The sequence below is a fragment of the Scophthalmus maximus genome, chromosome 18, assembly GCF_022379125.1.
Source record: "Scophthalmus maximus strain ysfricsl-2021 chromosome 18, ASM2237912v1, whole genome shotgun sequence".
NCBI classification, from domain to species: Eukaryota; Metazoa; Chordata; class Actinopteri; order Pleuronectiformes; family Scophthalmidae; genus Scophthalmus; species Scophthalmus maximus.
Genome location: NC_061532.1, coordinates 4,442,164 through 4,466,644, shown reverse-complemented (window position 1 = coordinate 4,466,644; position 24,481 = coordinate 4,442,164). Strand labels below are relative to the sequence as shown.

The 24,481-nt window shown below is 38.3% G+C and overlaps 2 protein-coding genes across 2 annotated transcripts; one reads left to right on the top strand and one right to left on the bottom strand.

Annotated features, from left to right (window-relative positions):
- Window positions 1-64: 64 nt before the first annotated feature.
- Window positions 65-9,984, bottom strand: LOC118290528 (adhesion G-protein coupled receptor F2). Its single transcript, XM_047328874.1, has 14 exons — window positions 9,891-9,984; window positions 9,722-9,813; window positions 9,528-9,589; window positions 7,889-8,010; window positions 7,571-7,783; window positions 5,972-6,169; window positions 5,695-5,823; window positions 5,411-5,592; window positions 4,433-4,609; window positions 2,926-4,320; window positions 2,787-2,828; window positions 1,799-1,849; window positions 1,633-1,696; window positions 65-1,327 (listed from the first exon to the last, which is right to left on the bottom strand). The coding sequence occupies exons 1-14, from the start codon at window positions 9,976-9,978 to the stop codon at window positions 1,275-1,277; spliced, it is 2,868 nt and encodes a 955-aa protein (XP_047184830.1). The 5' UTR covers window positions 9,979-9,984; the 3' UTR covers window positions 65-1,274.
- A 10,911-nt stretch (window positions 9,985-20,895) lies between these two features.
- On the top strand, window positions 20,896-21,879 carry LOC118290319 (trace amine-associated receptor 4-like). Its single transcript, XM_035617912.1, has one exon. It carries the CDS (start codon window positions 20,896-20,898, stop codon window positions 21,877-21,879), a length of 984 nt encoding a protein of 327 aa, XP_035473805.1.
- Window positions 21,880-24,481: the final 2,602 nt, after the last annotated feature.

The window sequence follows — 24,481 nt, the reverse complement described above, 5'->3', positions numbered from 1 at the left end:
TTTTTTGCATAATGCCAAAGAATGTGTGGGACTGACTGGTTATGTAAAGTAAACACATACAAGGTTGGATGTGCATACACAGGGTTTAATTGTAATTACAAATAACGTTTCATTCAAGAAAAACATAATTTATAGAGGTGATACATTTGTTCTACTCCATATTGCAACTGCTTTTTTTTAAAGTAAAAATGCACGCCTATTTGACACAATTTCACTACATGTGCAACATGTGTTTCTCTGGAAGGCTTATCTTTATATATGTGCAGTGACTCTCAATTACCTTGTTAGCAACTTTCACTGTGCTACTTTGTTTTAAACTCCCAAACTAGAAAAACTATGTAACTGACCCAGAAAAAAACTAATTTCAACATTTCAGTATTAAGAATTCAATGCTTTCTAAAATACAAATTAATAAAGTGAGTAGGTCGCTGTTCAATCACAGCTTCACCTAGTCCGCATACCGATGTGTCCTTGTGCAAGACACTTCAATTGCCTCTGACTACTCTTTCAGCAGTGTATGAATGTGACAGAAAAATCCATATGTATTAATAGCAGCGCCATATGAATGTGTGTGAATGGGTGAATGGGACTTGTTCTGTAAAGCGCTTTGAGTGGTCAATAAGACCAGAAAAGTGCTAAATAAATATAGTCCATTTACCGTTTACACACACACACGCACACACAATAACCTAGGAGTAATTCCTGCTCCTCCCCTTTTGGCCTGAGGGTCCAGCCCAAGACAATTTGTCATTGTGATGCCAGCTCTTCAGTAAACAAGTTCAATGATCTGTGTAAGACGATCTTGCCTTGTGCAACTGATTTGATTGGCAAACCAAAACAAACCATTTTGCATCTACTTTGTGGACATTTCATTGTTTGAAAATAATGAATGCTGAATACTATTACTCACTCAGTCACACACGCTAATGCAGAGTCATGTCTCCATTGACTTACACTAATTTCCTAGACTTACCATTAACTATGACCACTACCTGCCAAACTCTACCCCAGACCTCAACCTAACCTTACACAAACTCTAAAACATGTTCTCACCCATGAAGTAATGATTTGTGACTGAGTAAACAAGACAAAATATATTAAATGACAAAAACATTGTCAAAAACAATCATAATCTACAAAAATGATTTGCATATTATGATTCTTATAATACATCCAACAAAAAGCATATAATGCAGAATAAATAGTTTTTCATTATAGTGTGGTTGTGAGCTGTCTGCTTGGCTTGTTGTCACCGAAGCTGTCTGCAAAGAACATCAAGAGTTGGTGTGGTACGAACCGTCTCCATTCGATGACACATTGTAACCATCTACAAAAACAGCAACAAAACACAATCAGGTCTGTGTTAAAACAATATCATGGACAGCAAAACAGACATATTCTCACAGTGTGTCATTATGAAAATGTGGCAGGATTAATTTGAATCAGAATATGGTGCTTTTCATTGTCCTTTCTTTCCGGCTAAAATAATGCTCTTTATACAGTAAAAGTTGCCAACCCCTGGTCAAGACCAAAGTACGATAACAACTGACTTCCATAACCTGTTAGCATTGCTAATAAAACTGCTAAACCAGCATTATATAATGTATCTTTCTTTCTAAACTGTTGCTATACCTCTTCCTCTTCTCCAGTTCCGGAGGATGCCCCATCCACTTGAGGAAGTTCCGTCGCTGGTGCTCTAAAATAACAATATAAGCAAAAACATGACTCACCATAATATTTAAAAAGCCACTGATGAGCTGCTAACAAAAAATGACATGATTTAGAAAATTGTCCTTACCCTTGTCCCACTTCTGGATGTTTGTGAGATTAATGCCATTTCTGTCAGCACCTGAAAAGTTAATCCTCAAAAATTAGCACATTGCTATAAAATACAAACAAATTGGTTTCAAATATATATTTATTTATTCTTTCAATGGCCAAATCCAGCCAACAACCCACTGGCCCAGATTAATCAACTACTGATCATATTTATTTTTTATTTAAGGAGTCATGTGAGGATACTTAAGCCCCTGGTTATTATTCATGTACCCAACCAGTGGACCATTTCAAAATAAGTCCAATTCTGAGGGGAACCATACAACGTTACCTGGTTAATGTCAAGAGCTATTATGTAAACTTCTAATAAAAGCTGTATTACTGCTTTCTTACAAATTTTCATTGTTTATTATTATTACAGACAACCTTTGTGGGTTGGATTTGTGTAGCAATACTGTTGTACGTCATATTGATTTGTGAGTACACAACAAAATCAAATAGCTTATAATCTGTGAGCTAATCAACTACGTGCAATTAAGCACACAATCCCTGTATATCACTATCAATGCCTCAATTCTAACTTTACCTCTAAAAATAAGAACAGAGGATAATGCTTTGTCACCATTGTGTTGTTCCAGAGTTGTAAAGCCTGATTTCAGTATAAACTGTTGTACAGGGTTTTGTGTTCAAACTCATGGAGGCTTATTCTACTGAATGATTATTCAACTGAGCTTAATGGATTGTTTTCCAATGGCACGGATATCAACATACCAACACAGAGGATTTATTTTCTTCTAAATGCCGCATTTTCTGTCTTAATGCAGCCTAAATTTATTAAAGAGATAGTAAATCAAGAAAACAGTATTCATTGTCACTGCACATTAGATAATGTCTGCTGATCAGCAGTAAATTCATATAAAAACATCAGCCATTAGATAGATAGATAGATAGATTATAAATGCTAATTGTATTTCAGAGTTGCCTTTAATTAAGTGATTCTTCATACGTACCTTTTTGTCCAACAGTGTTCCAAACAGCAATATGAAGAAACCCTTCATAAAGACACAAAGAAGCATAGAATAAGAAGACTTCAATGACAAAAAAGCAAACAACTATGCAGAATCCATACAACAACGAATGTTTTTGTACCTGCAGTGAATTGAAGAATGCAAATGCGATATGGACTCCTAGTCTTTGCCCTTCTTTTGCAGTCATGGTTCCAACTCCCAGACCCCAAGTTAATCCGAAAAAAGGTGTGAGGAAAGCCAGAGCTCTCGCAATAACCGCTAGAGCATTCTTCTCAGCAGCCTGTGCAGTATCTACCACTGACCTTCTCCTCAACATTTTGTATAACACCACAAGCAGGATACCCAGGTTTATCACCACTATTGTCAGTGCAGGGATCACAAATGCTAGAAGAGCCATGGATGTTTCCCAATTGAGCCAGCAGACCCCGCTATCCCGTATGTAAGCGCCTGAGGGTGCAGTAACAGCTATGGTTATGATTGCAATGATGAGAGGTGCCCCATAGCCTAGACTGAATCCAATAGCCAACATAGAATGTTTAGACAAATCCCCACCAAAGACACTGATTGTTCGGTAAAGCAAAAGCAGAGCTGAGGCTAACATCCAGAAAAACAGGGCTAGGTAGAAAAAATGGATGAAAAAGGTGGCTGCGATGCATGCTGGTGGGTTTTTCACATCCTCATCTGAGATGGCTGCCCCAATAATAAACCAAATGTTTGCAATCAGGAGGGACACAGCGATGTTAACGATGGAAACATGACGCAAGTAGGAGGTGTTGTTCTTTCTAATTTTTCTCCATATGATAGACTCAATGATGAGGCATATAACCAAGGAAGCCATAGATATGCCAACTCCAATGTAGGTTATGTAATCCAACACAGGGGAATTTGGTACGTAGGGTGACATAAGGATGGAGAACGAGGTCAGATGGTTGCAAGTGCAGGTGACGGTTTGGTTGACGCTGAGTATCAACTGGCAGCCCTCGCCGTCCCATCCGCCGAGACCATCAAAGAGGCTGAAGTTCCAGAAAACACACTGAGGGTTCCTCAGAGCATTGTTAATAACATCAAATGCAAAAGAAATATTACTGATGGTGCCACCGGACTTTACAAGCACGACTCTCCCGTTGATGACATTGGATGTGGAATTGTCTTCATCTCTTGCAGGGAGTACGTTATCCATTGAGGAAAACGTAAGCACAGTAATTGACTTAATCCCTCCATCAGCCTCTGGTATGTGTATCTCCACCGACGAGTTAAAGTCATCATTGAATGTGTCCTTGAATGTAGTTTTGGTCAAGAGAATAGAAGATGTCGCAATCTCAAAAGAGTTATTGTCAAGGTTACTTGTTATAGTCTCAAGAGACAGCAATAATGACGAGCTGGGATTATTAGCTTTGGGGATTTTACTTCTTGTTGGGGATGATACTGAGCTCTTTGTGGTGGATTTGGTGTTTAGAGAGTCCCATGATTGCTTTGCCCCGTCTGTGGTGAGGACACCTACAGTTAATAGGATATCCTACATTGCAAGGAAAGTAAATATTAGATAACATGAAATGCTATATTCACTTTGTATACATGTATGGTTTAAGAAATTTGTAGGGTATATTTGAGCAGACTAATCCACATACCTCCATATAGATTTCAGTGACTAGGATATTCAAAGATGATATTTTGTCTGCTACATTGTTGAGAGTGTCAACGAGGGCATTGACGTTGGCAGGCGATACAGCCACTTCCTCATCGAATTCGATAGTGACATTGCTGAGTTTGTCCAAGAATGCTGCCAGGGAATTGTTATTTAAGGTCTGTGAGAAAAAAAGGAGAAAAAGGATCAATTTAAGTTAGAACTGTATGGGTAAGATTTTTTTTTTATCAACTAATGCAATTTAAAACCTTTTATCCTTTAACTGTGCTAAATTGCAGTGCTAAATTAAAGTGCATATACCTTACCTAATGGCATGTGGGTATGATCAACGCAGTTTCTAACTTCATTACCATTGGCAGTAGCTGGCTCAGCGCGACGCAATACAGAAGAGAAGCTAAATACATATCTGAGGAATACACTATGAACTGAGCTTCGACAAAGACCAACTATTAGAGTTCCTCTTATCCCCTTTAAAAACAGCAGATTAACAAAGCAGTAGGAGAGACATCAAGATATCCTTATGGAGAAGAAGTTCACCTTCTTTCATTAAATGACATCATTAGATAAACTTTCACCTCCAACTCTGACTGACTTAAAGAATCCCTAATTATGTCCTGATTGTTTTGTAAATGAGCTTGTTCTTCATTATTTTCCCCACAAAATGAATTGTTAATTATGAAAGATAAAACCAGTGAAGCAGTTCAAATGAGCCCTGGCTAGAAGTGACATAAGCACAATTTACTGATTCAATTTTGAACACAGGGCTTATATATATTTTTTAACGGTGTGGTATTAATGTTATAATAGTCAAAAGGCTACTTTTTCTACCACTGCAAGTGGAATCAGCATTCTTAATAAGCGAATGGGTAAAAATAAGGCACCCCATGCCCAAGTTTGCCCATGCAGATCATCACATTCATTACACCCTGTTCATTTGGTGACAGTTTGACAAATACGTCACCGTAGACTGGTCAAGCAGCTCATAAATCTGCCGTAGGACGCAGTTTTCTTCTATAACTTTCCACGTTCCATTTTCCTGACACTCTGCAATCTTTTCTCCAACCTCGTTTGGATCACAAGGACCTGGAGCCCTGTCACCAAGCACTCCCTGGCCAAAGACACTTTCTGAGACACATAGGAAGTCTAGAGAAAGAAGTGGACTTTGACATCAGTACTTGTAACGACAGGGAGGGAAAATGTATGTATTATTATCAAATCCTCTGTAATTTCTAGATTAACACTTACCCTCTGTGGATGTTTTTAGTGTTATTTCTTTTTTAAATGAAGGGAAGTTTACCTCTTGACAAGTAAACTTCCGTTCTGGGGATGGACACCCATCAATTGAATATTCATAGTCGATTTCAAGACCTTTGCCTAAACAAAAAAAAAATAGTAGTCCAGTATCAACATCATTCAGGACAATAATATGTACATGAATACATTATCTCAAATACTTCAAAGAATTGCCCCAATTATTTTTAATTCACTAGCTTATTTTCTTTTGGGTTTGTTTCAGGCTTACCTGCAACAGGTAAATCTTTAAACTCCACCATGTAGGGGCTGTTGACGGAGCACTCCACTAACACACGCTTTCCGGCCTCACACTTGATCTTTACTGTCATTGGTTTTAATTGGATGATGGGTAACACCTTGTAAATGATCTCTCCTTTGGATTGCTGTTTGAAAACGTTTTTTTCTTTCAGCTTACATTCATAACGTCCTGAAATGTAAAGGGTGATCATCAGTTAAGGTCAAATCAAGGTAGTGTTGTCAAAATGACATAAAAATATGTCGGAATATTGGATAACAGCACCATCCAGTGACAAGGCAACAACACAACAAGTTAAATCAGCATTTTTTCGATTCTCATATAGTGGGAAAATTATTCTACAATTTCAAAATATTCTATTATGCAAGCTTTGAGCTAGGAGACTTAAAAAGACTTGAATGGATTTTTTTTAAATCAGACACCGTATATATATATATATATATATATATATATACATATATATATATATATATATATATATATATATATATATATATAACTTATTCCCATTCAATCAGACTGCATATTTTTTCATCCACCATTGCATAAAGTAGTAACATCACGGTTCTATCATATATAATTACCTCTGCTGAGGAGGTTATGTTTTTACCCCTGTCCTTCAGGTGGGTTCTTTGTTTGTTTGCAACAACTACTGAACGGCAGAGAAAGAAACAATAACATTGTTTCAAAGGTGCTGATCAGAAATATTTTATTTCTTTAACATTGCGAGTTAGGGCAGTTTTGGGTATATTTTCCCAATTTTCCCCAGGAAAGAATTCATGGATCTTGATGAAAAGAAATATTTAGGGGACTGATATCTATAAGTGCTTGCATTTTGTTGTGACTGTTGGGGCTTGGTGGGGGTATGCACACTAAGCGACATACTAGTTGTTTCTGTGGTCATTAAATCGTATTAAATGAGGATGGAGGATTTAATAGTAATGAAATAAGTTGCTGGGCTGAAAAAATGTGGGATATGTTGAGCTTTTTCTTGCTTTTGCTCAAATTAAGTTTTGACCATTTTCACCTCAGTGCTCACTAGCTTCTGCCAGATTATTTAACAATAACCAGAATGGCTTGACTCACCAGCTAACATAAAAATGCTGTAATTTAAAGGTACAATACAGTACTATATGTTTTATTGGCATTGAAAATGCTCTGAGATGTTTCAAGAGAAAAAAAGAATACTTTCCAAAAGTATTCAGATTAGATTACCTGCTTTGTACCCTAATGGATTACAGTACTAATTAAAAAATGTAAATTTGATATAAATAATTAAAGAGTAATTTGCTTTCAGTAACTGACTACATTTCAAAACGATCTGACCCAACTCTGACCATGAACAGATCGTGTTTTTTGTTGATGCTGTTTTTTCCCCGTTGGTGAGTGAGTAAGGCTAAATGATAGATGATGGCGATTGCCCTTGAGTCTATCAGAGTTCTGCATTTGTACACAGTAGGTCAGAGCACAAGGTGAACTCCTAGACAGCACTTGCATTGCAAATGTGTGAGATTTGAGATGTCATTCAAATTCAAATCATCTATTTACTGCTCCACTGGATCTATTTCTTACCTTTGTCAGTGGTAAAAAACTGTAACACAGTTAAAGTTGCGGTTTTCGCTTGTTTTGCAAAACTGTGCAGACTATCTTCAAGTATTATCTCGTCGTTACGTCTCCACTCTGCAGTCCAGCTGTCAGTAAAGTTCAGAATCGCTGGTATAGGACCACAAGTCAAAGACAGTTTTTGTCCCAAAAAAGGGGGGTTAAAAGGTAAGGATGTTGGGCCTTTAAAAAATGGAAAGAAAGGTGAGACATTTATTATTATGTCATGTAAACACGATGTTTAGATTTTCCTGCCAATACAAAAATCACAACCAGAAATTGACTTACTGTCAAAAATCATGGAATAGATTCTTGACAGATTTGTAAATATCCCAACTTTAACTGCTTCAAGTTCTCCTTCTCCAAAAGTTGTTGCTGTGATGGTGTAATCAACGACGGTGCTTCCACTCCTGTAATACAGAATTGAATCCCAATCAAAACCATAAACTGGTGTCACAATCCAATCAATTCAGGAGCAAATTAAAACAACTCCAAAAAGGTTTTAAACACTGCAGGGAGAACTTGACACTACACGATCCTTGGCCAGGAGAAAATGTCTCCAATGTACTTTTGTCACAAAAAGACACACGGAGAAGTGACATGGGAAAAAACGGGATTCAGGTGCGAAACGGGAATTGTTTGGCCCCTTCACGATGGACGTTAGAAAAGAAACTGTGGTTGTGTTCAATATATTGCAGAATACTCTTATGTTGAAAGGTCAGAAACAGGAAGTAGTTTGAGCGGACGCTCTCAAAGCAGACTGGGTGTCATTGGGAGGTGGGACTGGGACACAACTGTGTCCTGATCCACACTGAAGGACCCTCTACTCAACTGACATCCTCTGACCCGCTACAGTTTCATAATGAACCCAAAGTGTTTTGACAATTCTCAGCGCCCATACAATGATTTATTTGTGGCCACAATGACCAGCACATATTATTCTTTTTGTTTTTCATTTCCATCTCTAATGTACAAGCTTCATTCATCTAATCCTTGTCCCTCTCTCTCTCTCTACACACAAACACACACAAAAGAATGACTGACATTGACATCCATGTCATGTAGTTACTACTGTTGTGTTAAAATATTAGAATGACTTCATCAGGAATTCTGCAATAGCTCTATTTCATTTATATTAATTTATGTTTATGTTCATGTATTTTTTTTATGTGAAAAAGATGATTAGCATCACTTAGTTAATTATTGCAGAGCAACAGCAGCCTCTTCAGCCACAAGTGGTAATTCAGTCTGTTGGGCTCAGAGTGGTTTTCATCGACAGAAAAAAAACACTTGTAGTCCCGCTCATTAAACGGAAGCAAGGCCAAACTGTGTATATCCCTAATGATCTTCAGCTTTCCAGAATCGAAGGACTCTCGCTGGAACAAACGCACCATTTAGATTTCTTGATTATATATATATATATTATTATTATTTTATTTTTTTCCCTCACTTAATATTAGGGATGAAGACTGTTTTGTGATCACGTCTTAGTCGTTTTTACTGATCTACAATTAGGCATTAGCAGAAGTTTATGGCTGTTGGTGACAGCTCGTGGGAGATTGTACCAGCCCACCAAAGTTACTTAGTGCAAGAACAGGGAGTCGGGGTGCAGAATGATAATGAACTAACTAAAGCCCGGTTGTACGGCTACTATACTATCATACAAAAACAAAATAGTGGCCACAAGTTACCCTAATGTTATGTTTTAGTTGAGAGACAAAAGAAAATAGGTTTGGTAGCAGACATGGCAAGAGAGCTGCTCAACAAGCTCAAGGCTAAAACATTGCGCCGTCCAGTGACGCTGCTCCCCTCGTAACTAAGCAAGACCCAGTGTGTCTTAAAGGCACAGCTCACATTATATACTCTTATTACATTTATGTGGTAGAATAGTTGGATTATGTTGCTTTAAAGCTAAGATTTGACTTACCTGAATTCAGATATTTCTGCTGATTGAAGGGTTCGGATGTGCTCCTTACATTGCGTTTTAATCTGTTTGAGATAGTGACATAGTCTGCTTGTTATTAATTCTTCAATAAAATCAGGGTTCAATACAACGTACATTCAATTATTTTCATACAGTGATCAAACTGAATGACAGGGGAGAAGAAGCAGAAGACTTACAGCGTTATCAACGTTTATATAAACTTCGTGGCTGGGGTTGTTGTATGCATCATTATATTTTATATCCATGGCAAACGACCGCGTCACTACAACTGAAACACTCAATATGACAAAGGAGCAATTCCAAGACATATACAAAACTTAATTCTCTACATTTTTTGTGTGATACCATTTGCTGTTGGTTTTCCCGTTGTCGTCGTTGTCGTTGTTGGCATTGTGGTTGTCGTCGTTGTCGTTGTTGGCATTGTGGTTGTCATTGTTGTTGTCGTTGTTGGCATTGTGGTTGTCATTGTGGTTGTCGTTGTTGGTATTATGGTTGTCATTGTTGTTGTGGTCTGCATTGTTGTTGTTGTAAGTGTCGTTGTTGTTGTTGGTGGCGGCGTTGTTGTTGTCATTGGTGTTGTTGTCATTGGTTTTGAAATCTCTGTAAAAGTCAGCAGGTCTTAGCATCAAAAAGTGCTCTTTTAGATCATTAAATATTTTAATTTCATGTGTCTTCATCTACTACAAAATCTCCTGAACATGTACAGCAAAGGAAAACGTTTCTCATACCAGGAGTTGGGGTTGGACATGGAGAGACACCTGCAGAGCAAACATGAGAGATTCGATATAGTCACCAAAGTTTTCTGCCCCCCCCCCAAAAAAAACTCCCCATCATACCTTAAATTACAGTTTATACCTGATCAATTTAACAAAATTGATGTTTAACAGATAATAAAACACTAACCTAACCATGTATAGGTCAACACATGCAGGGCACCCATACACATACAGTCCATATTTATTTGCTACCTTTTTCCTGATGGCATCACTTTTATTTGAACAGCTACAAAACAGCAATGCTTACTTGTCTTTGGTTTACACATGTCCCCGTCAGAAGGAAGTCCATTTATGCATCCACAGGTGTGTGTGGTGGCGTTACTGCACACACCATATTCGTTACACTTGTCATATGACCAAGCAAACTGGTCCTCACACTGACACTGCAGACCTCCACTTGAGTTTGGATAGCACACTTTTAAATACATAAAACAACATCAAGTCACAGTAAACAAATCATACACTATTTGATGAAACAGCTTTAAATGGACCACATAAGTAACATAAGGAAACCACCAATGCAGAACTCCTCACCTGTCGTGACATTTAAGTCGATTACTTTTAAATATTGATTGATAGTGTAAGGGAAGCTTAAGCTTCTCAGAGGGCCAATGACATTCGGTGGTATGCTGGACACTTGGATGAGCACGTCAATGAGCAAATCAGTGTTCACTGTTTCTGTGGTGGACAACAGGAGGAAACCCATCACACAAGTTATAGCAAAAAGGCTAGGCAATTCTTTTCTGATCTTTAAGTGCCATGCAGTGCCATATTTCAGAAGCTCACACACTCTTCACATTTCATGTGTCATACCGTTTGTGGGTTGAGGTAATGTTGTTTCTGTCACTGTATAAAAAGAAAAAAAATGGAGCAGCAATTTTAGTATAGATATACTATCTTACATAAAATTAAAGGTAAATATCTTACATATTAGTGACATTTTAGTACAATTTTAATACTACAAATAAAGAATCTATTATACTTTATGCATAACAAAACTGTATGAGCTTCGAGCTAAACATACCGAATCTCTGTCCAAACCAACATATGATACAAGATCCTGTTCTCGGGCTAGACCAAGTATTTTTTTATACTACAAACTACCTGCGATTGCATAAAGCATAAGCTTCTGTGATCTTGACAATAAAATAAATGTGACCAGCAGTTTAATTAGAGTAAGTACCGACCACTGAACTGCACGGCATGCATCGTGATGTTACAGTCAAGATAGCAAAGTTACCCCTGAAGTTACGTTGATAAGCCAGTGAACTCGGTTCGTAGTACAGGCCTCATCTTAACCAATCTTTAAGCTTTTGTTCCCTTTGTAGATTACTAAACTACATTGCCTTCTTGTACCAGTTGTGACACTTACTTGTCTTCTGCTTGAGTTGAGTGCACATTGGCTATTGTATTGTGAATGGTATGAACCTTTCTTATTTATGCAAAGCAGAAAAGATGTTTTCCTCATACAAGGAGGTGGCTTTTAGGATATGAACCGGAACAGTCGTAATCTTTTTCCTCAAAAAGTGGTAACGTTATCAAGGACTACTGGTAGATACCTGGTGTCTGCACGCAACCGACTGTCTTCAGGTATGTACTGTAGCTGTATGACTGACATTCATTGAGTTCATGCCAAACAACATGAGGAAGTATGAACTTTACTGTCAAAGCTACCCACTCCGAACTCTGGAAATCGGACCATTCCAGGAGCACATGAATGCAAAATAAGTATCCACTCTCTCTGTTACATTATTATATTTTGTATTATTATGTATTGATTCATAAACATGTAAAAGAAATCGTAATATTGTAGTTGACCATGTTGACACTATGACTCATGTTATATAGCCTGCTGTTGGGTGCAGCAGCCACCAGTAATTACAGTGTATCTGTCGGATGAATGAAGTGGAGCTGTACTTTCCACCACTCATGGTTGACTGATGGACACAGGATCAACATGCTGAATTTCTTTGGTGCAGACCAATCAGGCATACCCGGTGGAGTGGAGTTGAGCTGGCAGTACTGGCCGTCAGCTGGAAGGCCATTAATACATCCACATGTGTTACCAATGATGTCATCACAGGCCCCATAGGTAATGCAGTTGTTGTGTGACCAAGAAAGGCTCCCTTCACATCTGCACTGGTACCGTAACTCATTTGATGAACACACTGTGTCAAGAAACAGCAGCACACAACATAGAGGTTTAATGATAGGTTCCCTATGAGGTTTTGTATATATATATATATACATTTGTAGAAAACAATGGGGTAACAAAAAGAAAGGAAGTTATACCTGTTGTGGCTACAATGCTGGAAACATGAACAAGGCCGTCGAGCATTATAAAAGAAGGGTCTGTGCTCAAAAGTGATCTGAGACGGTCCAGGTCAGAGACGTATATAACAACTTGGAATAGGAATTCGGAGGAATTTAAGGAAGCTGAGAAGACATACACACACATTCCGCATCAATAGTCAATACTGATTGCCCTAATAAGCAGACAGACGTGTCAGTTGGTTGCTCACTGACACCATTACAATGTGACTCACCCACTCTTTTTTCTCTGGCATGACTGTCTGATGGTTTTATACCCATCAATTCCTGGGGGGGGGGGGGGGGGGGGGGGGAATTCCATCAACTGAACAATTTTTTCACATAGAACAACAATGGATATACACTCTTTACTCCACTACATCTATCTGACAGCGAAAGTCACAAGTTACTTATTCAGATGAAGATTCTACATTAAAAATAAATGTGATTAGCTTATGAATATAAATATTTGTATTTCTTCGTCAAACCAGTGACTCCGAAATGTGTTGTCGTTACACGTTTCATGTGTCCGAGTTCCACCACAGAGACATTTTGCCTGGTGGTTTCATTTAGACAACTGTCCAAGACCCAAAGAGATCAATCCAATTATCCAGTGTATAAAAAAGATGACATCATCAATCACCTCACAAGGCCTCAGATTTATTTTCATGACTCTTTGGATTAGGGCCAAACCCTCAGGTTAAAGTGGACTAAAAGCAGCTACACCTTGATTTAGTTATAACATTCAATTCAAATTGGACTGTGACAGGAAGCTGGAGTACCCAATGAAAACCCAGGCAGAGAACACGCACACTCCACACAGAAAGGCCCTGGATGGTCTGAACCTGGATTCGGACTAAGAGATTAGTTTAAGCTTAATAGTTTTAGTTTAAGATTGATAAATAGATTAATGATTGGATCTTCTATTAGGCTACTTTGAACAACAGGGACTATTAATTTTTAATACTTTAGCACAATTTGATGATTATATGTGGTTACAGACGGCTGCGGCTCAGGGGACAGAGCGGGTTGCCCACTATTATCCAGAGGGTCGATGATTCGATCCGTGGCTCCACTAACTCTAAATTGACGTCAGTCTATGAATGATGTGCGATAGAAAAGGCGCTGTGTATTGAAGCGATTAATGAATGTGTGTTTAAATGGGTGGATGTGACTTGGTGGTTGATGAGAAAAAAAATCCGCTACATGAAAAGAGTTCATTTACTTTAACTCAAGTGGGATTTTAATCTTGGGAATATTTTATTTTCCTACTACTAAACGTGGACTGGAGTATGTTTGGGTAGTTTGGATGGTAATTCTACTGAATCAATTTGCACTTGAACTGATGTAGCCAAATCCCACTTGTTGCAATACCTCATGGTGCAGAGCAGCAACCAATGGTGTTTTAACTTCATTATTATTAGTAATTGATAATTGATATTCTTACCTGAAAGAATACATTCAGAGATTCTTTGTATCCCTGATGCTCCAGACTGCAGTATATAGCCAGCAGAACAATCGTGAACCTTACTGCCTTCGGTAATGCCATCCCGACTAAAGACAAAACACAGCGATTTCTCATTATTGAAGTCAGTCAGAGGAAATGTACAAATGAATCACATAGTTATATTAACCTCAGTTTTGACTTTACATGTATCTGATGCTTTGAAATTACAAGTGTGTTCCACGACACCTGAGATACCTTATTTTTCAGGAACCGATATGAATGACAGATCGAATGTGCCACTCCTCAAACTGAAGTGATGTGGTTTGACAGAGAGATTGCCAAGTGAGAGGAGACAAAGCCTCTCACTGGGATGGAGCAGCTGAAACCCCAGAAACCCAGTCTTGTCTGATTGTACAATGATGTCACAGTGATGTTGTGTAGTGGCCCCTCAAATTCTCACTCGTACATCTAGTACATTTGCGTGCGGTGTCTGACTGTGGTTAGGGAGAGCGGCACTGCAACACGGGCAGGCTGAGATCAAGATCTATTGAAATATTCCCAGATGCATGGTGACTTATTTCAAGCATGTGGGTCAACCTTTCGTTCTTGTTCTTCCTTCTGTGTGTGTTTGTGTGTGTGTGTGTGTGTGTGTGTGTGTGTGCAAATTAAAATGTGAAAATATGATTAATATGTCGTAAGTTGCTTTTAACACTTTTACTTTTACTTTCATTCTTGCTCACACAACAAAGAGATATTACAGACTCGGTAGTCAAATCCGCTCATTGCTCCACAGGTTCCGTATCTACCGATGTACAGTAATGATGCGGCCAATTCTGGTTCTGCCGTACTTGATTTTTGTCATCCGTGCATTCAGCACTTCCCAGTTAGTGGCTCACTTTCTCAGGCTCATCGCCGTCCTTATTCAATGAACTTCAGCTTACATGAAGAAAATTGCAAATTGTAAATGTTTCAAATGACACCAAGAAATGTAGCAACTTAAAGGGTAGCTTGAGATGTAATCAGCAGTTTACACGCTTTCATCATTTTCCCTTTATGTGTTATGTTGCTGGGTGCAGGTGAGTGTAAAGGTAACGTTTCGCTTGACTTAGCTGCTGCTGGAGGCAGTGGCGGCGCCATGGATTTTTCTTTTCCGTTCCGTTAGAAAACATCTTTATTTGCATATTTCTGTTTGTATTATGATTATTATTCCTTTAAGTCCACTATCATGTTTTGTTTTCTATAAAGAAATTAATTACATTTTTAAACTGTCTGTCAGTCATATTTCGAGAATCGTTCATCTTTTCATGTAAATTTTGAATAAACAGCAAATCAGTGCTGTGGAACAGCAACGTAAGACACGCTGTCAATCACAACAACAGCGCGTTCATGACAATGGCGACAACAGCTGATTTTTTATAAATATACCACACCAGTTTCCCCCAAGTTCCGCCTATTGCTGGAACTAAGAACTAATTATAATGTTCCCTTTAAGATTCCTCAATGTATGCGTCATCAATTGGATTGTCATTTGGTCTTCATTAATAATAACAAACAAAAAGAATATAGGGAAACCGAAAGCATAATATCAGGAGGCATTTTAGACAAGTTCTATATCAAACTGTGCCTTTGGCCAGAAGAGGTGATGACAGAAATAAAATACATTACGACAGCTAGGGGCTCGTTTTACAAGACAGTCCCGACGTCTCTTTATTAACCATCTTTCAGTTACGCTGCTATAGGCCTAGACTTCTGGGGGAACTCCCATCATGCATTATTATTATTCTACCCACCTCTCCTCTCTCCCCATTTCTCTACTTTCATCCCAACCAGTCGCAGCCACAACTGGGCCCGGTTCTGCAAGAAATGTCTTCCTGTTAAAAGGGAGTTTTTCTTCTCCACGGTCGCCAAGTGCAGCTCATTCTGGGAACTGTTGGGTTTCTCTGTGATATTGACCTTACTATGTAAAGTGCCTTGAGATAATGTCTGTTCTGATTTGGCGCTAAACAAATAAAATTGAAAAGAATAAATGAAAATGGGGGAATGTGGAGTAACAACCGAGCCCTTAGGTCATCATCAAGCGCTCGCACACACACACGCACTTAAACACATTCACACAGTGGCTGCCACTGGCCTCGGCCCTAAACAGCCGTTGCATCCATCTGCCGTAGTGGACTCAATTATGCTTATCAAATGACCTTGCCTTCATATAATATATCAACCCATCATGCATACTGTGTATACCACATCACACTTCATTGCATTATTAGTATTTCGTTTTATTTGCATAAATTATTTGTATTATAATTATATTTTATATATATTCAACACACACATTAAGGTTTTTGGTGATAGGCTCTTTCTACTACTATAGTCTTTTATCTGTGACATTTTGCTAGGATATCATCTTTACTGTGCACTTTTGAAAATTTAGCCGATCATTTCCGAGGAAGATGTTTGGATAAAACCTGATCAATGTTCAATGTTCAATGATCAATAACTTTAACTTAAAGCTCGTAAAACATCTATTGCTAAGACAGCATGACAAGATAAGAGTCAATTACTGAATACAATGTTGTTTGTTACAGCTTTTTTTTAAAAACGAGCTAAAACTCCTCTCATAAAATCTATAGTTTTTGTATGGAGAATATTTAAACATCATGTTCCAGTTGTTACTGCTTATCATCTGTTCTGCAACCATCTGATTATGTTAAATCTGAAATCAGTTTAGTACGTAACGTCTATCTGAGCAAAGCTATATCTGTGATATGTAGCATCCCCCTCTACTGTTTTACCACAGGCACAACAGACAATAACCACCTATATACGAGATGAGGGAGGTTTTAAAATGCTAAATGTATTTATTTACCTCTCGGCGTCTTCTGGCTTCAAGAAAGGGCTCCTGTCAGCAGAGCATTATCCTTTTAAAGTACGTCAGATACATAGGCCTGTAATAAACATACTAGAGAGGGCTCGAGCTTCCTGGAATACTGTCTGAGTCACACACCTGTCGGGCAAGTTTAGTAACATGCGCTTGTTGATTAAGCAGTAGATTGCCATGCGTGTGATGATCTATATTGTGTACATATATTTACTTCCTGAAAGTGTATTTAGGTGTCGTGTGGAGTGGAGGTGTACAGTTTCATGGTATATATCATTTCTCAAGGCATTTTTCTTCAGACGCTGTTGTCGGCTGATTGAAAGGAGAAACCAAAGAGCAGTACATGTGCATGTCAGTGCCAATCATTTTTTTTGTCTCTGATCATCTTCTACTCTGACTATTACCAAAATGGGACTGGGATTTTCCCCCGGTACCACGCAAGTACATATCAAGCACATAACCATCCTTGTCATTTTAAAGAGATGTGAAGGAGGCTAGACCCTTACCCTTTCTATGACTAAGAATACCGAAGACAATAGCATTTGTTATATAATGTCATTTCTTCTTCTTGTCTGTCCTGTTCTCCTCTCTTGGGCACAGCTATTATGTTGAGCATGGCATGACAAGCCTTTGGAAAGCTGCCAGATCAAAGTTGTGAATTCATAATGAAGGTATTTCAGTTTCATTGTATTATTGAATTCCACAAATAAAAAGGTCCACCACACCTATTGCCGTTTTAGTTAATGACAAAGACACTCTTATTCATGCAACAGCTTGAAAGAGGAGCTTTCTTAACCTTAGCACCTGTGGGCATAGAGCATCAGTCAGCAATGGGAGGTTTTTCAGGAATGGGTACCTCTCCCTAGGGCAAATGTGTCAAACTCAAGGCCCGCGGGCCAAGTCCGGCCCCTTTTACATTTTTAATCCAGCCCGCATATCATTTTAGGTCCTCAATAGAATTTGGCCCGCTTAGATATATATATATATATATATATATATATATATATATATATATATATATATATATATATATATATATATATATAGTTTTTTTGCACATGCCTAAATGTGCCTATGCCGTAAGCTACGCAAGTGGCGCATCCTCTCAAAGAGATACGACACTTGCATAGTTTACGGTTAGGCTCTGCGTGCAGCGAACACTGGATGGTCTGCCGCCGTCCACTGCACCTGCAAGGTAGCAAGGTAGAAAAAAACAGAATGGCACAAAAAAGGAAAGTTGATGCTGAAGGCAGACAATTTCATGAGAGGTGGGAGCGAAGCCTGTGTGTCTCATTTGAAATGAGACGATAGCCGTTTTCAAAGAATATAATTTGCGTCGTCATTTTGAAACAACACACCGGCAGCACTATGGAGCCATGGACAGGGAACAGAGACTCCAGAAAGTCACTGAACTGAAAAGAGGCATGCAACTGCAGCAGAATATGTTTCATCAAGCCAAATCTTTAATTGAGGGAGCTGTAAAGGCAAGTTTCATCATAGCAGAGGAAATAGCCAAAGCAGGGAGGCGGGATGAAAGTAGGGACACAACAGATACAGCTCGGCTGGGGATTTTCATCCGTGGCGTGGATGCACAGTTGTTACTGAGGACCTATTGGACTTGAAACCGATGCACAGAACAACCACAAGCCAGGACATTTGAGTGCCTGAGTGAAACAGGGTTGCCACGGAATAAACTTGTGGGGCTGACGACCGATGGTGCGCCTGCTAAGTGCGGGGAAAGGAGTGGACTGGTTGCAAAGGTGGGAGAGAAGATGAAGGACACGGGAGGAGAGCTGACTGCTTACCACTGCATTATACGCCAGGCTATCATTGCTAGTTTCATGACCATGAAGGGAGAAGCTGTCCCCGAGCTGGCGGATGAAAAGTGGTTATGTGACTTGGCTTTTTATGTGTGACATAACGGAACACCTCAACAACCTCTATGTGAAACTGCAGGGATGCAAACTGCTGATCACGGACATGCACCAATCCCTCTCCACCAATAGTTTGGTGCCTATTGGTTTCGTACTTTGCTGAATCCTTTTGACAAATGAACAAATAAAGAGACACAGGTGTTGACATAACCTCTTTGGAGGGGGGTACAAACCAGGACCCATGTTTGCCTCCTGTGGCCTGCACAAGAGGTGGATTGACAGGTCCATCTTACTGAGAACTGAATGAAAATGATGGCATTAAGCCTACATCTATCATACACTTTTACGTCAACAGTATATTTTTATGTTTATAACCATGTTGCACCTTACGGTTACAACTATCATGGTGTTACCTCATTTCACAATATGCCAAAAGGAAAGGGTTTTTCACCAGAAACTGTCAGCATTAGTCATTTGTTCTCATTTGCTCTCTCTTCACCCTTAAACATCCAAGCGCAGTTTCATTCCAACGAAACCCTATTTGAATGCATTTATTTGCATGTTTTCTAGTCATGTTTTCACTTCTAATGATGCAGCATGAATGGCCTTCAGAATTAGTACTAACTGCCACAGACTGTATACGAAAATAAATGTAGACACCAAAACCGACTCTACTTCTCACTTGATTTAAAAGGTCAGTAAACATTTTCCTGAGGAGTTCATGTTTCAGTCTCTAGTGTCAAGTCTTCTTCAACACAGCATGATACTCATTTCGTAAATTATGGTTAATTCTAGAGTAAAATAGACGAAAAAGCACAATATGCATTGGGGTGTGCAGTGTGATTGACAGCTGGTAATTTCCAATTGGTGCATGATTGCAGGTGTAGGTGGACGCACAGTGGACGAGCTTTCAGTCAGGCCCGACCCCCTGCTCCCCCCAAATATGTTTTCCTTCTGGTTTCAAAAAACCAAGGGGTTATTTTTCTGTTTTTTTTCTTCATGCTGGTCAAAATACTAAACTCGAGACTTCAAAAGGACATTTCACAAACCAATTGGTAATGTCAGGATGGGTTGAGGCAAGTGAGTTGGTAAGATGGACCTGCATTCCTTGCATATTTATTCAGATGTTTATGTCTTTGTAAAAGGCAAAAGACAAAAACAAAAACACTATCCTAAAAACAAACAAGAAAAAGAGATTTTCGGCATGTAGAGAAATCCAAAGCTTGACAGGCCTGCTTGTGACTTGTTACTGCTGATCAGCTATCGGCACAAAAATAGACAAAATGTAAACTATACAAATGTACAGTATACTATATTTTGCCCATCTTTGTGGAAGTATTAGACTTCAAGTTGGTCTAAAGTTGAGCCAGGGTGAACTTTTTTGCATGACCCGCAAGTGGTCAGCAAGAGATAATGAGGCCTCATTCTTTTGTTTATCATGAAATATAATGAACATGAAAGCCCAGTGGCTTATGTGCACATAACACATAACACCATGATGCAAATGGAAGCAGTCCATCAGTCAGTTTTACACTGAGAGCTTTACTCAGCTTTCTTGTTTGTTCCGGGTTGATCATCAAATTGGACTCTGTGGGTGTAATTTGTCATAGTTCAGATCATTAACTAAACATTAATTTGTTTTGTTTGATTATTGTGGGAAAATAATAAGGCCCCATGTTGAAGAGGTGAAAATATGCAGGCAGGAAGAGAGAGGGAGAGAGAGAGAGAGCGTGTGTGTGTGTGTGTCTAAGGTAGCTGAGGGACCAATAACCAAACTGCACATTCACACCTTTAATTGAAGGCTGTCATCATCTAACTGGAGACATAATTATGAGTATTTGGATGTGCATTAAACTTTTGTTTTTTAAAAACAAATCAGTAGCAGAAAAAAAACAACATTATGGTGATAAAGAGAGTTACTCAAGCGACTTATTTCACCCACCTTTGCTTCTCAGGTGGAAATTTGACAGACTTCACTCTTTTGTTCGCAGACACTGACTCTATCCGCCATTTTTTTTTTCAGCTCAAACACACATTAGAAGTTCCTGAACACATGCAGGAAGGCATGGAAATGGAGATCGGCGTTAACAGGTCTGATGTTCTTACTGAGATACATCCCTGCTATAAAATAGATGCATCTCATGTGCTGACAAGCAATCCTTCTGCAGAATGTGTATTGTTTACTGTTTTCCTTGGTACAATATCTGCCGTTACTGTCTGTGGAAACCTTCTAGTTATAATCTCCATTGTTTACTTCAAACAGCTCCACACTCCAACAAACTTCCTCATCCTCTCTCTGGCTGTGGCTGACCTGCTCGTTGGCGTGCTAGTATTTCCTCTCACCATTGACTTCTCTATAACCGCGTGTCTCTTCTACGATGACTTATTTTGCAAAGTTCGGGGTACCTTCGACGTGTCACTGTGCACATCTTCTATTCTGAACCTGTGTTGTATTTCTATCGACAGATATTACGCAGTGTGTCAGCCACTGAGATATACAACTAAGATCAATGATAATGTGGTTGCGATCATGATCCTGGTGAGTTGGGGCCTGTCTGTCCTAATTGGACTCAGCTTCGTAATTGTAGGAATAAACCAAGAAGAATGTGCCCAAAACTGTTTTATTGATGTTGTACTAGCAAACGCTATGGGACTTATTTTCTCTTTTTACCTCCCAGTGGTGGTATTGCTCTGTATCTATCTGAAGATATTCAGTGTTGCACAAAGACAGGCAAACAGCATCCAGAGCACAACGTGTGGAGCAACTGTTAGTAAGATGGAGAGGAAGGCCACAAAAACTCTGGCTACTGTTATGGGAGTGTTTTTGCTGTGTTGGCTTCCCTTCTTCCTCTGTACTACTGTTCTGTCCTTCAGTCATGTTAATGTGCCACTTCCTTTGATTGAGCTACTTAACTGGCTTGCACTGTCTAATTCAATGCTCAATCCATTTATTTATGCTTTCTTTTACAGCTGGTTCCGATCGGCTTTCAGAATGATCATTTCTGGGAAAATAGTTCATGGTGATTTTACGAACTCAAAACTGCTCTGATTGAACTGTTCAGTGTGCTGAAATATCCAATCGGAAAGTCTATAGGATAACAGTCTAATGATAACAAGTGGCACATTCGTATGTAGACACATACACGCACACACAAACAAACAGATATGCAAAATATATGTAAATAAATTATTAGAATGAATGTATATGTTGTATAAACACACAATACTACACACAATAAAGACTCCATATATATATAGAAATATGTGTCTTGAATCTTTTTTAATCAATTTGAAATCAATTTTTAAAGCTACATTGTGTAATAAATAGAAGAACATATTTACAGAAATTGAATATATTGTCCACAGTTGTGGGTTCATATATGTATAATCACCTGCAACAAAAAAACAATGTCACAAGATTGCCCTTGATTTTAAAGTCTTTGTCTAAATTTTTTGGAATGTAGCCATAACCCTTCAAAGTGTTGAGATTAATAACAAATTATAAATATTAGACACAGCCTTGTGTTTTTTGCTTCATGTCCATAGAGCACATTCATTGTTGCATCTACAGTATATACAACTTTCTAGTAAAAATAAAACTTAACATTTTAAAAGTGTCTTTGAAACTTTTTAAAACTGAATAAGGGACATATTGTTTGTTTATCCAAATACAAAAATTATGTTCTATACCTCTTGTGATTGGTCAAGAGACATTTGTATTAATTATGGTAATTGGGTGGGGTTATTAAAATATAAAGTCCAACGTTTCTGAACAGTGCCTGGGTGAAAAGGATACAAACTGATGGTGAAGGTTTAAAACTTCGTAAATTACAAATCTTGCATATTTTTTTTACTTCTTGTCTTTGCTTTTTAAAGACATTGATTTTATTCCAATGATTTATGTTGAAGTAAATATTAAAGTATTTAAAATGTTTCCTCAAAGTAATTAATGAGGCCAAAATATACTGAAAACAAGTTCTGCCAATGCTAATATGTGAGTTGGACACATTAAGTCGGTATCTCTTTAAAATTAAACACTAGTAAATATAACAATCTATGAACATATGGGCAAATTTTATTTTTTTAAATGCAGACTTGAAAAATATTTTCATATTTGTTTTACACTTGTTAAACAGCTTAAAAAATAAAATGCTATATGCTGTTTCAAACTACATGAATGCAAAGTTGGGTAACAGAATCTGAACACCCAGATACAGAGCCTTGTGCACCACCTTCCAACAGGACAGGACTGAACCATGTCTACACAGTGTTGGAATTGCTTAGCAGCAAACACCTGCTGGTGTGCAAACCCCAGAACCTTACAAGTGTGTATATGTGCCTATACCAAAAAATAGGTGAATAATTATTATAATGTTCAAATCCCTGATAGAGTAATGGTACTTGAAAATGGAAGCAAATAAATAGTAAAAATCTATGTCTGGTGTGTTCAGAGCAAACAGGAAGCAATTTTTTTTCCAGTCAGAGCAAAGATGCAAATAACATAGGATTGGTATTCTCCTGGCATCAAAGAGAGGCAGGAAATTAAGGATTAACTTACTGTTGCTGTCTGTGGGCACCCAGGGTTAGATCTGAAGACCAAATTTGATTCAAGCTATTTGCCACATAAAAAGTTAGCACTGGCATCAGTCAGTTCCCCCATTATCATACCTATGCAAGTAACATAAGGCGAAAAGTTTGCTTCACATTTGTTCTTAACACCTCATTCAAGTTTCTGTAATACAAATGGCAAGCTTTCTATGACAATTATCGATGAATACTTGTTGGCGCACACAAACAAGTCATAATGATTGGGATTACACACTAATATGCCGAGTCATAGAATAACATTAGTCTGTTTTTATCTGCAAAGTTGGTTGTCTTTCTTAGTCAGCTCACTGCAGATATGGCACCCATTCAGAGCGACTAGCAATTCAAAGCTACTCCTCTTCTAGCTAAGTCATAGCAGTTATAAAAAGATCTGCTAAACATTGCCCTGCTTTGGTTGGTGATATATAAAACTATAATATCAGTTCTGCCATCAAATCTATGTATTCTTTACAATCCAAGGTTACTATGGCATTCAAACAAGCGAAAATAAAGTAAAAAGCACTCCCTTACGCAAGAAAAGTTATGTGAGGAGTGACTTTGCCTTGAGATTAGGTTTACGTTGCAGGAACCATTTTCTTGAAAATGGTCTTAAATCCTTTTCTCTTTAAAAAATTATAATCGTTTTATTTTATTTAAGATACACTCATTTTATGCTGGTATACTAGGTACATGTATCCAAAAGCTGCCCAATACAGCCGCAACCTTGCAACAAACCCTCCCTTCATTTATTCTGCAATAACTGCATTTTATTTCAATGTTTTGACTGACTGTGACAGTCATTTCACTCTATTTCCTGTAAAGCATCTTTTATTGCCTTGGCATGAAATGCTCTTTGAAAATAAAGTTTGATGTGACTTGACTTTATGGAAATTATGTTCAGTCTATGTTGTCTTTGGACAATTATTGTATTATTCTTAGAGGTCTATTCCTATCAAAATGTGTAGGCGGAAGAAAAAACTGGTGTATCATCGTTTTGTGTTTGCCTGAGAAACTGTATGACCAAATCGTATGTTAATTTAATGAGATGGGGGTTTATAAATCCT

Excerpts from the sequence above, each read along its gene's own strand:
- LOC118290528 (XM_047328874.1), bottom strand. The coding sequence starts at position 9,978 with ATGACAACCACAATGCCAACAACGACAACGACGACAACCACAATGCCA. Across the intron at positions 9,590-9,721 it reads ATATAAACGTTGATAACGCT|ATTAAAACGCAATGTAAGGA; the intron begins GTAAGTCTTCTG and ends TATCTCAAACAG. Across the intron at positions 4,321-4,432 it reads TCACTGAAATCTATATGGAG|GATATCCTATTAACTGTAGG; the intron begins GTATGTGGATTA and ends CTTGCAATGTAG.
- LOC118290319 (XM_035617912.1), top strand. The coding sequence starts at position 20,896 with ATGGAAATGGAGATCGGCGTTAACAGGTCTGATGTTCTTACTGAGATA.